The sequence below is a fragment of the Pristiophorus japonicus genome, chromosome 11 (assembly GCF_044704955.1).
Source record: "Pristiophorus japonicus isolate sPriJap1 chromosome 11, sPriJap1.hap1, whole genome shotgun sequence".
In the NCBI taxonomy this organism is placed as follows: domain Eukaryota; kingdom Metazoa; phylum Chordata; class Chondrichthyes; family Pristiophoridae; genus Pristiophorus; species Pristiophorus japonicus.
In genome coordinates, this window is record NC_091987.1 from 53937552 (window position 1) to 53951990 (window position 14439).

General features: G+C 40.2%; 1 protein-coding gene across 1 annotated transcript in view; it reads left to right on the plus strand.

The window, feature by feature from the left end:
• nsun3 (NOP2/Sun RNA methyltransferase 3) overlaps nt 1-13310 on the plus strand; it is a 70978-nt gene extending 57668 nt beyond the window's left edge. The window contains exon 6 of the mRNA XM_070892909.1: nt 12839-13310. Coding sequence (XP_070749010.1) covers nt 12839-13100 — 262 coding nt within the window. The 3' untranslated portion in view covers nt 13101-13310. The remainder of the gene's footprint in view (nt 1-12838) is intronic.
• Nucleotides 13311-14439: the final 1129 nt, after the last annotated feature.

Consider the following 14439-nt stretch of genomic DNA (forward strand, 5'->3'; position numbering starts at 1 on the left):
CATCCAACCTACCTGAGCCATATATCCTTACTCACATGCTCTAATCCTCTGGTTCAAAATTACTTGTTGATTATTTCCTTCCCTTCAACTGCACCATTGAAGGCCAATCATTCGAACACTATGCGGTGGTCCTCTGGAATTTTTTCCTGAACCACTGCACCTGCAGCTTCCCTCCTTGTCTTCAAAACCTATGTATTTAACCTTGCCTTCATATAAATTTCCTCCTTTCCCTGCTTGGTCTCCATCTCTTCAGTTTGATAGAGGTGTTCCTTCAGGGAGTACTATATAAATGCAATTTGTTGTTGCCATCTTTGTGCAGGGATAAATGGTTTCTGTTTCATTGATTTGTAGTCATAAAACAACTGTAAATTAATGTGTATAAAGGTTTGCTGAGTTTTTCTAATTGCCTTTAATTTTCCTGTTACTAATTTGTCTTCGATAAAATGTAACCTTCATTTTTACTTGGATAAAACTTTTTAAAATGGCGACTGAATGAAGAACCCAGCACTATACTTAATCCATATTAAATGTGACCTGTGAGTGCATGATGCTAACAGTGGGTGTAACATGTAGTGACATTCTTTAGCTTGAGGAGCACAAAATTTCACCAAAAAAGTTTTAAAAATCAAGAATGTTAACACGTGCGTGGTATTTTACAATACATTTTTTTTTTCACACGTGGTTCCCTTTTCTCTAATCCTGAGGTTTTACCAAATGGAACTGATGTGACATGACTTTTCAAACAGCTTGGCACTCACCCTTAGTACAAAAAGAAAATGGAACAGACTGACTCTTCATTTTGTAAATCTATATATCATTTGTAGAATTAACAATGTTTACATAATACTTTGCACGTAAAACTGCCTGTATAGACTATTGGTAGAAATGTACAATTAGCTAATTGATAACGGCCCTGGAGCTGCACTCCTCAGCTATTATCAATTAACTAATAGAATGTACAATCAGTAGGCTCTGCAGGAATACTTCCTTTGAGCAATACCTATTACTTAGTTTATCCAACAAAAGTCACAAAATTAAATCATTAAATATGTCATTAAAGACTTCACTTGAATAGGAATGAGACAAAACATATACAACACAACAAAGAACTGACAGTTTTTGTAAAGCTATTATGATAGGGAAATAAGCTGATTGTGACAAGTGCAAAATATAACCTTTTGATTTTACTTCTGAATATAATCTTGAAATTTCTCGAGGTATCATTGCATTTTTATTAATGACTTAAATGTGCAGTAGTTTGTCGTGTTTAACCATGGTGGTGATCATGAGTTATGGTTACTTGTTATTAAATAACAATTCAGTATATACTGGGGAATAAAATGACAAACTCATTGCATCGTGCACAGCTCCAAGCAATGTTCTGATGACCGTGCCAGCAGTGCATTGCATTGAATTCTGACTAAAGATGTTACTAGCAACAAATTTAAAGATTTCAGAATGACCTCACTAGAAGCCAGCTGAAATGCAATTTGCAATGTAGATGTCTAAGGGCTCAAATTTCCCCAACCTCTTTTTCTGGCGCTCTCACCCGAGGTGCGCCACTTTTGTCCGCCTCCAAGCGTGCCGAAAATCTTCCTCCTGATTTCGGCTGCTCCCCAGCCTCTCCTCGGTGGTGGCGTAGTGTGCCCCAGTGGATTGGGGGCAGAGCCAGGTCCGGGCACTGAAAACAGTGCTGGGACCTCTGCACATGCGGGCTAGAGTCTGCGCGCATGTGCAGTAGCTCCTGGCAGGCCGAATCTGTAAGTGCGCACTGCAGGCTGTGTGGGAGGGGCCCGAAGCACGCCGTCCCCAGCCCTGGCCAAATGGGCTCCCTCATCGGCGGCCCATTGCGTTCCCTAAAGTAGGACTTTTATTTTTTATTATTTACTGATTGATTGATTGCTTATTACTTTGGTCTTGGTGCTTTAGGTGCAGGGTTCCTTCTATTTTTTATTAATTAATTGCTTATTACTTTTTGTGCTTGGTGCAAATGTACTGCTTTGTTTATTGTTTGGTGATTTAAATGAATTTATGCTTCTTTAATGTTGTTGTGAAGGTGTTTAGTGCTTTGCAAGGTATCCCCCCCCCCCCCAATCTCTGGCTTCCTGCGCAGATTTCTTAAGTCACCGCAAGGTTTTTCTGAACGTACAAGAATGCCCACTTACGCTGGCCTAAGTTAGTTTGGAGTAACTTTTAGCTGGCTAAACTTGCTTAAATAGCCAAAACTAGCGTAAGTAGCTGGTAACGCCCCCTTTTGAAAAAAAAACTAAACTTAAAAAAAAACCTAACTAGCTCACTTACACTGGCGCAAATTAAATGGCCAGAATTGCAACTAAAAAGATACTCCAGAAAAATCAAGTTGCTCCAAAAAAAATGGAGCAATTCCTGGGGAAATTTGGGCCCTTAATCTCTCGAAAGCATTTTGACTGGTCTGTCATCACATATCTTATCAATTGTGCCTTATGCCTTAGTACAGTAGCACCTCAAATTTACAAACATCTTGGGACCAGCGGGTATTCATACAGTATTATGATTTTGTTTTTAAGGTTTATTTTAGTATGCACAGGTGGCATTTCAGTTTACTGTATATATGCTATATTGCATCATTATGTACCTAATAGAAACACTTGAGTAAGTACCTTGTGCAATACTAATACGTCATTAATGTACATTGAATGCTTGGTTATACAGTCAGTTCAGCGTATTGAAGATTGGTAGGTAGTGATAATTCAGATATAACCACACTATATAATTTGTCCAGAATTACAGGACGTGTGTCAAGTGAAACTTGATATTAGAATTTCTTCTCCCCCTTTTCCCAATCTTTGGACAAGCCAAATGTTCCTTCAACTAAATGTTGGTACCGGTAAAACCAAAGCTGTCCTCTTCAGCTCCTGCAAACACCCCTTATCTTCAGCTTCAACTCCATCTACTTCCCTGGCAGCCATCTCAGGCATGGCCCAGAGATGCAAAAGCTGGGTTTACTGTTTTACACCCAAGCTCAGGTTCCTACCCCACATCTGATCCACCATCAAAAGTAGTCAAGTAAGTTGGTTAGTTAAGAAGTTAAAGGCTATATAAAGATAAAACAGAGATAATCACATATTGTACAGAACTCATTATCTGCTGAAACTGTTTCTTTTGGTATGACATGTTAATAATCAGTCAAAGATGGAATTTGTACGCTTTAGGGTTAGATAGGTATACTGGAGGTTTGGAAGGACATAACATAAGAAATAGGACTGTGAGTAGGCCATATGGCCCCTCGAGCTTGCTCCGCCATTCAATACGATCATGGGTGGTTTTCTACCTCAACTGCACTTTCCTGTCCTAATCCCATATCCTTTAATTACCCTTAATGTCCAAATATCTATCGATCTCAGTCCTCAATATACTCAACAACAACAACAACAACTTGTATTTATATAGCACCTTTAATGTAGTAAAATGTCCCAAGGCACTTCAGAGGAGTGTTTTAAGACAAAACAATAAATTTGACACCGAGCACATAAGAAAAAATTACGGCAGATGACCAAAAGCTTGATCAAAGAGGTAGGTTTTAAGGAGCGTCTTAAAGTAGGAAAGAAAGGTAGAGAAGCGGAGAGATTTAGGGAGGGAGTTCCAGAGCTTGGGGCCTAGGCAGCTGAAGGCATGGGCAGTTATAATCGGGGTTGCTCAAGAGGGCAGAATTTGAAGAGTGCAGACATCTCGGGCAGTTGTGAGGCTGAAGGAGATTACAGAGATAGGGAGTGGCGAGCCCACGGAGGGATTTGTAAACAAGGATGACAATTTTGAAATCGGGGCATTGCTTAACCGGGAGCCAATGTAGGTCGGCGAACACAGGGGTGGTGGGTGAGTGGGACTTGGTGCGAGTTAGGACATGGGCTGCCGGGTTTTGGATGACCACAAGTTTACGTAGGGTAGAATATGAGGCCAGCCAGGAGTGCATTGGAGTCGTCAAGTCTAGAGGTAACCGGCATGGATGAGGGTTTCAGCTGCAGATGAGCTGAGGCAGGGGCGGAGGCAGGCAATGTTATAAAGGTGGAAATAGGCGGTTTTAGTTATGCCGCGGATATGTGGCCGGAAGCTCATTTCAGGGTCAAATATGGCACCTAGGTTGGAACGCAGTTTGTGGCGGGGACCAAAGACAACAGCTTCTGTCTTCCCAATATTCAATTGGAGAAAATTTCTGCTCATCCAGTACTGGATGTCGGACAAGCAGTCTGACAATTTAGAGACCGTGGAAGGGTCAAGAGAAGTGGTGGTGAGATAGAGCTGGGTGTCGTCAGCGTACTTGTGGAAACTGATGCTGTGTTTTCAGATGATATCGTCAAGGGGCAGCATTTAGATGAGAAATAGGAGGGGGCCAAGGTTAGATCCTTGGGGGACACCAGAGGTAACGATGCTGGAGTGGGAAGAAAAGCCATTGAAGGTGATTTCCTTGCTATGATTAGATAGATAAGAATGGAACCAACGATGGAAGCTAGAGAGAGAAACATTATAGAATCAATGATTAAATGAGTAGGGTGGAATCAGTGAAAGAGCTAATTGTACAAGGTGTAGGGAAATAATGGGTTGAATCGCCATTTTTTTTTGGATTCCTATAAAGTCGCTGGATTGGAACTTCTTGGTTTCACAATAAAGAACAGTTCTGCATCATCTGCTACCACCAGGCTTCTGTATTCAACAATTATAAACCATAACACACAGAAATATAGGCGACTAATAGATACCAGAATGTGGTGCAATTTCCCTCTTTAGGATTGTTGAGCAAGTCAAATGAATGCAGTTCCATTTAAGCCAACAAAAACTATAGGGTAACTTTTAAAGTAGACATTGGGCTAAAAATTGATCAGCCTACCGCCGGGTTTTTCAGCAGTATTTCCTTGTTTTGGGCGGTCTTTCATTCGTTGGGAAATTTATTGCAGTCTTCCACCGGTGGTTTCGAAATAACACTGGGCAATAGATCGCTGGCGTGCAACGCTGGGAAAACCGCTCCCGCCCAAGTTTGATGGGAGCGGTAATCTGTACGACTTCAAGAAAAACTCCCAGTCAGACCAGCCTTTCGATGGACGGTCGGTATGAAACCCTGCCAAAAATGGTAAGTGAACGTTTTTTTCTTTCATTCTTTTGCAGCAATTCAATTGAAAAAGGTCCTGTGAATGTGTTCCGATGTTTTATATTTTATTTTTTGAAAAAATATTTTTTGTGTTTTCCCCCCTCCCTAGGCCGACTCTAGCCTCGGATTTAATTTGACCAGACTGCCGAGAATCCATGTGCAACGCCCATTTTTCCCGCCGGGTGTTTTTTTTTTCTATTTTTTGATCAATTTTCCGCCGGCGTTAATTGCAGAATCTTGGCGGTATTTTGAGCAGTAAATGGGCGGTGGCGGCCTTTGATCAATTTCTAGCCCAAGGTATCTAAGGGACACTGGAATTAACATAGGGGTACATTTTTATTTTCCCTGCTTGGGTGGTAAATTGGTGGCGTGGAATGCTGACCTGCATAGAACTCATCTGATTTGTATTCCGTTGGCATTTTAAAGGAATAAAAATCAGGTAGGTTCTCTAAAGGCTGGGCAGTCTGCCCCACCAGGTTGTGTCCAGGCAGTGAAGACAAAAATCTACTCCTAAGTTTGAAGCTCATCAGTGACTTGACAGTTGAACTCTGCAAGCAATGGAAGCCATTTTAGAGCAAGGCTTTGTTAGCTGTCCTTCAACTGATGAGAAAGAAAAATAATATTCCAGAGTGCTATCTTTCCCGATATAGAGAAGCATTCAATGTGCAATCATGCTGAATGCTGAAGAGAAGGCTCAAATTTTAGGTTGAATAAAACTGAATTAAAATCACTTCCTTACATTTGTATACTATGGATGTTTCTGTCATTTGTGCAGTGAGATAACCAGTTGTGTAGTTTTGAATAATTATCTTTATAAACTAAAGTGGCTGACAAAAAGCAGCACCTCACTGTGCAGTGATCCAAGATGAAACATTTCCATGTGACATGTTTTTGTGTTTGAGTTACTCCACTTATGCTTTCAGCCAAATAGGTTTTCTCTCCCTGTGTGTTACAAATTTTGGATGTGTACAAGATATTCTCTTGGGTTCAGTGACATTGGTCACTCCTGTAAGTAGACCCCACAGTATAGTTTTACTACCCAATACTTTGTAAAATAATAGTATGATCTGGGGGTTCCTGAATATTGTGACCTCATGTACTCTCATGTGCATTTTCCTATCTTTTTGAGGGTTGACTTGAGCAGCAACAAAGTGGTTTATTTTTACATGAAAAATATGAACAGAATAGTTTCCAGTGCGTTTCAACCAATTCTCTACTGCTACTTAAACATTAAAATAATAAATTACGCAAACTTTGTCCTTGTAATGTGGGTAGACAGCACATTACAAGTCAGCCTAGCCCAGAAGGCTGAACGGCCCCCGGCCTGCGAGCACCATCGGAGCAAGCCAGGGAGTGGAAGGAGCGGTGTGGAGGCCTGGTCCAGCAGGCTGAGCGGCCCCCGGCCTGCGAGTGCCATCGGAGCAAGCCGGGAAGTGGAAGGAGCGGTGTGGAGGCATACCACCCCAGGGAGCAGCAGATGCTGGAGCAGGAGAACAACAGCAGTGAAAAGGGATGTCACCAAGGTCCAGGTCGGTGATTGGAGCGTGGGCAGATACAGCAGGAGCGGCGAAGGAGCGGCGAGAGATTGTAGAGGGATATGATCGGGGCCCAGGAGAGGCGTGAATCCGGGGCCCAGGAAAGGTGAGGGCCCAGGGGCAGCACGGACCAGCTCACACTGCGACATGTGTGCGCACTTGGTCCGTGCAGCAGAGCTGGTCTCCAGTTGACTTGGTTAATCCTTGCTACTGGACCAAGACCTAGCTCTGTCAAGCAGATTGAAAAACTGAAAATGTAACGCCCCTATTTAAAAAAGGAGGCAGACAAAAAGCAAGAAACTATAGACCAGTTAGCCTAACATCTGTGGTTGGGAAACTGTTGGAGTCCATTATTAAAGAAGCAGTAGCAGGACATTTGAAAAAGCAAAATTCGGTCAGGCAGTCAGCATGGATTTATGAAAGGGAAGTCATGTTTGACATATTTGCTGGAGTTCTTTTGAAAATGTAACGAACGGGGTGGATAAAGGGGAACCAGTGGATGTGGTGTATTTGGACTTCCAGAAGGCATTTGACAAGGTGCCACATAAAAGGTTACTGCACTAGTTAAAAGTTCACGGGGTTGGGGGTAATATATTAGCATGGATAGAAGATTGGCTAACTAACAGAAAACAGAGAGCCAGGATAAATGCTTCATTCTCTGGTTGGCAACCAGTAACTAATGGGGTGCCACAGGGATGAATCCTGGGACCCCAACTATTTACAATCTATATAAACGACTTGGAAGAAGGGACTGAGTGTAACGTAGCCAAGTTTGCTGATAATACAAAGGTGGGAGGAAAAGCAATGTGTGAGGAGGACACAAAAAATCTGCAAAAGACATAGACAGGCTAAGTGAGTGGGCAAAAATTTGGCAGATGGAGTATAATGTTGGAAATTGTGAGGTCATGCACTTTGGCAGAAAAAATCAAAGAGCAAGTTATTATTTAAATGGAGAAAGATTGCAAAGTACAGCAGGACTTGAGGGCACTTGTGCATGAAACACAAAAGGATAGTATGCAGGTACAGCAAGTGATCAGGAAGGTCAATGGTATCTTGGCCTTTATTGCAAAGGGGATGGAGTATAAAAGCAGGGAAGTCTTGCTACAGCTATATAAGGTATTGGTGAGGCCACACCTGGAATACTGCGTGCAGTTTTGGTTTCCATATTTACGAAAGGATATACTTGCTTTGGAGGCAGTTCAGAGAAGGTTCACGAGGTTGATTCCGGGGATGAGGGGGTTGACTTATGAGGAAAGGTCGAGTAGGTTGGGCCTCTACTCATTGGAATTCAGAAGAATGAGAGGTGATCTTATCGCGATGTATAAGATTATGAGGGGGCTTGACAAGGTGGATGCAGAGAGGATGTTTCCACTGATGGGGGAGACGAGAACTAGAGGGCATGATCTTAGAATAAAGGGCCGCCCATTTAAAACAGAGATGAGAAATTACTTCTCTGAGGGTTGTAAATCTGTGGAATTTGCTGCCTCAGAGAGCTGTGGAAGCTGGGACATTGAATAAATTTAAGACAGAAATAGACAGTTTCTTTAAACGATAGGGGGATAAGGGGTTATGAGGAGCGGGCGGGGAAGTGGAGCTGAGTCCATGATCGGATCAGCCATGATCTTATTAAATTGCGGAGCAGGCTCGAGGGGCCATAAGGCCTACTCCTGCTCCTATTTCTTTTATGTTCTTGCGTGTGGTGGCTGGTGTGCAATGGTCACCACATGTTTTTTTTAAAAATCCATGCACAGGCATCTTCCATCCTTCAAGATTTAGTTCGGGACCTGGAATTTTAGGTCCTTCATTGAAAGACTTGTGAACTTCTGGACATGGAAGCAAGTCATTCTCGATTCGAGGGACTGTCTATGATGATGATGACAAGCCAGCATTACTGAACTTACTGTTTGCCTATCTTTGAGTGTTCCAGCCTCAAACCTGCCACACAATATTTCCAGTGAGAGAGGAAACCAAAAGCTTGATGTTCGCACTCTCTCAATTCTTTACCGAGGAATGGCTTGCCGAGCTGCCATCTTAAATGAGGAAGCTGATCTCCTCCTCCCCCTCCCCGCCCCCCACTACCCACCCTCATGCAGGTGTGGGAGACATGACCACTACATTGCAAACTTGACTAGGTCTCCTGCTGACCTCTCCAAAATGTGCGAATGTCTCCGCCCACCCACATTGCCTCAAACTAATATGGTATTGTGAATATATGCAGTTCTGGGAACTACTTCATTTGCTATCCCAGCTAATAGACCTAATTTATATCATGGGAAACTTTTATGTTTTTCGAAATTAGTCCTTTGTGTACTGAATTTATTTTCGTAACGGCATCAAAATGAAATTCATCTCAAAATCCCTTCCATGCTAAACTGGTAGAAATTTAAAAAGGTGATTCGTGGTCATGCTCCATTTTCTAGACAAGCGGGTGCGCTGGTCTCCCAGTCACAGGCATGTTCCATCGCTGCTCTGGGAGCGTGTGAAAGTAGCTCATGACATGACTCTTCCTCTAATTTGTTTTGTGGTAATCCCTTGTATGGGAAGATGCCTAGATTCCATTTGTTCCCTCTATTAACAATATGGTTGAGGGTTGGGAGGTCATTGTAAAAATAATTATGGCTTGAAATAAAGTCCAATATTCTGCAGCCTAATAAATATAACTTCCCAAAATATGTTTTCTTTAATTCTTAAAGCAGCACATGGTTAAATTGATTATATTGGTGCAATATGCACAACAATTCATTTGTGACACCAGTTTATAATCAATAATCTACATCTCTTGTGCATTATTTTGTGCATTCATCAAACTGCATCATGATATACTTTAATTTTATTGACTAACAGCCAAAAAATTTTATACCATGTCTTATATTCATATCAAAATTTCTTTGCTGCTCCAATGAATAAATTCGCAATTTACATCTCATCTAATTTGCACATTTATTCAACTGAATTGAGATTACAGGAAGCATGCCACACATTACTGTGTAAATAGATTGACAAAAATGATTTACATGGCGGGGAAATGGTAAGAATTCTAACATTTCATGTTGTCTTTTAAGTGAAGTTAGATGCATGGTCAATATTCTGTAAGAAGGGAATTGAAAACCTGAGTGGGTAAAATGTAAGGTTTGAATTATGATTGCACTTCTCAGCTCTACTGAGTAAGTAGATCAGGAGTTCATAGTATATAATTAGAGTAAGTGATAAATAATTGTGAATTTGGATTCTGTGCTCAGATCTTTAATTGCTTGCAGCTTGCTTGCAAATTCTACTCTTCGCCATCAGGTGGCACTGTTGATATAGTTCAAAGAACTTTTATTGCTAAATAATTAGTGGAGATGAAAATAGCTAAAATTAGCTTATGTTCATTGTGGTCAAATTATTTTAAAATAACTACAAACCAAAGAGTATAGCAGGTATAAAATTATGTGTATAACTACTATACAGGTTAAAATAGATATGAACATTGTTTAAAATAATTGTCTACTTCCTGTTGGGTTGTACATCCAACTTTATTTTTGGTAAATTGGATACTGTCTGCTGTCATTTCCAGTTATATTCACAGATCTGTCACCAAAAATCATGGCAGTTGACCAGTCCACTACAGTGATGATGACTGACAATAATCATCAAAAGTGGAGTATTTTTCTACTTGTGTATAAGAAGTGGATGCGTGGTCAAATATAATAGCAACAGATTGTGAGAGGGGATCGAGGGAACCTCAGCAGTCAGGATAGCCATTGACCAGTTGCCCACTGAAAGAAGGAAACTTTTACCATTTGTCTGAATTCTTTTCTTATGGATAGAATAATTGACCACTTAATCAAACAATAGGTCGACTGTTCAACTTGTATTGAATTAGTACTGTTGTGATAGTGTTAGGCAGTGTACTGTTGAATGTCAGCTTTCTAATGTTAGTCCAAAACAATACACCATTTTAGAAACTATTTTCATCTGATAGCTAATGAGGTACTGAATTATTTGCCACTTAGCAGCATCTGTATTTTTTTGTGTTCAACATTTCAAAAATATTGGAGAATTAGGAAGTATTGAAATCAATGAAAATGATACTATTACAATGTGGTCAAAGTAAAACAAGTAATTTCTTAAGTACATTTCTCATTAAACTGCATTAGGGCCCGAAATTGATCAAAAACAAGTTCCGCCCATTTTCCGTCAAAGACCGCTAAGATCCTGGGATGGAAGTTTGGTGAAAAAATAGGGGAAAAAACACCCGGTGGAAAAAATGGGCATTGCATGTGGATTCTAGGTGGTTCTGGTCAAATTAAGTCCAAGACTAGAGTCAGCCTAGGAAGAGGATAAACACAAAAAATTGTACACCGGCGACCCGCATCCAGCGGTATTTCGAAACCGCCGGCATAAGGCCCTGATGAAACTCTCAACAAATGGAAGACCGCCCAAATAAAGGAAATATTGCCGAAGTACCCGGCAGTAGGGTCATCAATTTCAGGCCCAACTTTACAAGTATAATATGTAAAACTGGCTCTGTTTTACATTAGAGATACAGTTATGAAAAAGTGTGATAGTCTCCAAAACACAATGATTTACTGAGTCAACAGAACTGTATATAGCGTGTAGGTAGAAAATTGTTTAACTATTTGTGCACATCATTTATCAGATTACAAAGATGCTCCAAAATGAATTTGCATTTGCTGCAATGTGCTTTGTTTGATATTAAATTGGTACTTTGCAGCTTGAGGTGTATGAAGAACATTTGTTTGCTTTGTTTCACCTGATAATTTGTGACCTACAAGGCAGCCATGCCTTCATCCTGCTAACTACTTAACAGTTATGCTGAGGCAGTTACTAGTTTCGATCCATAATGCCATATCCTTATTGAATCAGCTCTTTCTTTATTGACTTAAGGGTTGCTATCTCTTTTTCAGGAACTCATGATTCCTGTAACCTATTTAGCACAAGCACACCATATTTTAGAATTACATAAAATAAGATTTATATGGACAGGTGCCTGCTCACTACAAACTGCCAAATGTCACAGTGTCTTGTAATGTTGTTAACTTTTAAAATTATTTTCAAATGATTTACTGTTAATTTAGAAATTAAATTAGGGAGTGTGGTTAATTGAGCATAAAACTTATTTGGAAAGCTCTTTTTCTATCAGGTTAATATTTTACATGCCAGAAAAATGTTAGCATTTCAGAATGCCTGATTTGGGATGTTAATCTTAGCCATGTGTGTGTCTTTAACATGCAGCCGTACTTTCTTGCTAATTACTTGTATTTTAAGTTGTGTTCTAAACTGATATAGATCTAACAGAGATATTGCTTCAAGAAAAATAAGATTGAGAAAATGATTTGAAATATAATCCATATATATCTAAGTAATAATAGTGATGCTGGCTCCACAATTGGGAAAGCATGAGAGAATGAGCCGGATTGAAAAATAGCATCGACAAGCCACGTCGATTGACTTAAAATTGATCTGAAATAATATTTTATATGGTTGCGTGTGTGTGTGTATATATACACACTTATATAAATATCAATTGGTTTAATTCTCCCCTGTACTATTTTTAATATTTCTGTTGATGCATTTCCTTAAATTCATGTTTTTCATATAGTTGAGCAGTTTATTTTAACCTGCTTGTTCTAAATTGTTTAATGGTGCAGAGAGAAATTTATGCAAATATATTAAAAGGGTGCTCTAAAAATAGTGCACGGAGGAATTGAACCCACAAATTGGTTCTGTTTTTGATTGAGTACTTTCGTTAGACAGCTACTAGAAATGCACAGCTGTAAAAACGAATCACATGTATATGATATGGGATGTCCAGTACTAATTCCACTTTGAGAAGAAAGTTTTAAGTGAACTGAAAAGAAATTCTTCTGTTTCCTAGGTATTGCTACTACAGAATCAAAGTTCACTTAATATAAAGTAAAATGTCATATTTGCTTCCATAAGTGACCATCTCTTGTTTCAGAAACTGTTCATTGCGTGACATTGTTACTGCACCCCAGATTGATTGGGGTGCTCCATGGCACAACTTGAAGCCCATATAAAATGTACTGTTCCATAGAGAAAATACATTATCAAAAGTTACATTGCCGTCTAGTTACAAAAATAAACAAGATCCATCTTCAACTTGCTGTACTGCGCCTGATGGAAGTGACCTAACTGTCTCTTTATTGGTGACTTGCAGGTCAGCTGCTGAGGCATTGCGTCCTGGAGGGACTGTGGTTTATTCTACATGCACGCTATCTCAAGCAGAAAATGATGATGTTGTGGCCTCTCTCCTGAATTCTTGTGACAACATTCAAGCTGTGGATTTAACAGACCTGGCATGTTCCCTCTCTCATAACTTCACATTTGCTGAAGGTGTACAGTATGGACAGTTAATTGTGCCAGAAAGGGGTAAAACTTGGGGCCCTATGTATGTCAGCAAGTTGTCGAAGTTACACTGACTTGCAATTAACGTACAAATTTTAAAAATAGACATATGTATGATAACTGTGATCATATCAGGCTCAGCTTGCTTAGGGCTTTGTATACACTTATGAATGCAGTTTCCGCAAGTTAATTTACTTCACAGTTATGAGTTTCCCAAATTATAAAGCTTGGAAATTGTTCAGATGTATAAAAGATTTAACTGTGATAATATATGTTGGGATAAATATATGCAGATACTGCAAAAAAGAAAACTCTCAGGTGGTAATGACTAAGTTGGGTCTTTGTATTTTGCAATATATTCTAAATGTTTTACACTATAGAATCATAGAATGGTTACAGCACGGAAGAAGGCCATTGGGCCCGTCGAGCCCGTGCCGACTCCCACTCCCTTGCCCTTTCTCCGTAGCTATGCAAATTTTTTCCTTCAGATACTTATCCAACTCCCTTTTGAAAGATAAAATTGAATCTGCCTCCACCACCCTTTCAGATAATGCATTCCAAATCTTAACCACTTGCTGCGTAAAAAGGTTTTTTCTTTCGTCGCCTTTTGTTTCTTTTGGCAGTCACCTTAAATCTGTGTCCTCAGGTTCCCGATCCTTCCACCAATGGGAACTGTTTCTCTTTATCTACTCTGTCCAGACCCCTCATGATTTTGAACATCTCTATCAAATCTCTCAATCTTCTCTGCTCCAAGGAAAACAACCCCAGCTTCTCCAGTCTATCCACGTAACTGAAGTTCCTCATTCCTGGAATTATTCTCTCAAATCTTTTCTGCACCCTCTCTAAGGTCTTCACATCCTTCCTAAAGTGTGGTGCCCAGAATTGGACACAGTACTCCAGTTGGGGCCGAACCAGTGTTTTCTACATGTTCATCATAATCTCCACACTTTTGTATTCGTAGGACTGGAAATTCGACAACCTTGCACCCATTCTTTTGTCAATATTTCGCCATTTTTGATGAAAAACAGCGAACCGGGTAATTTGGAGAAGTCTTGCGCCGGCAGTTTTTAGGTGCTGCTGGGGAGAGGACCGGATGGATGCAAAACTCAAAATAGTGCTTTTGCCAAAAAATTTGGCTCCCAGCACATCCGTAGTTAGGACGAAAAAAAATGCCTGGGAAAAACCTGTGTTGCAGTTCTTGGAACAGCGGTAGGTATAAAGACCTGCAAAAAAGCTAAGTTAAAGTTTTTATTTTTTAATTCTTTTGCAGCGAATTGATAGTTAAGTGTCTTGTCAATGTTGTGATTTTTTTAATTGTTTTTTGCAATTTTTGGGGGGTGTTTTCCCCCCTCCCTAGGCCCAATGCACAGCAGTATCGGCTTTAAAGAAAAATTGCAGAAAATTTGCGGTTTG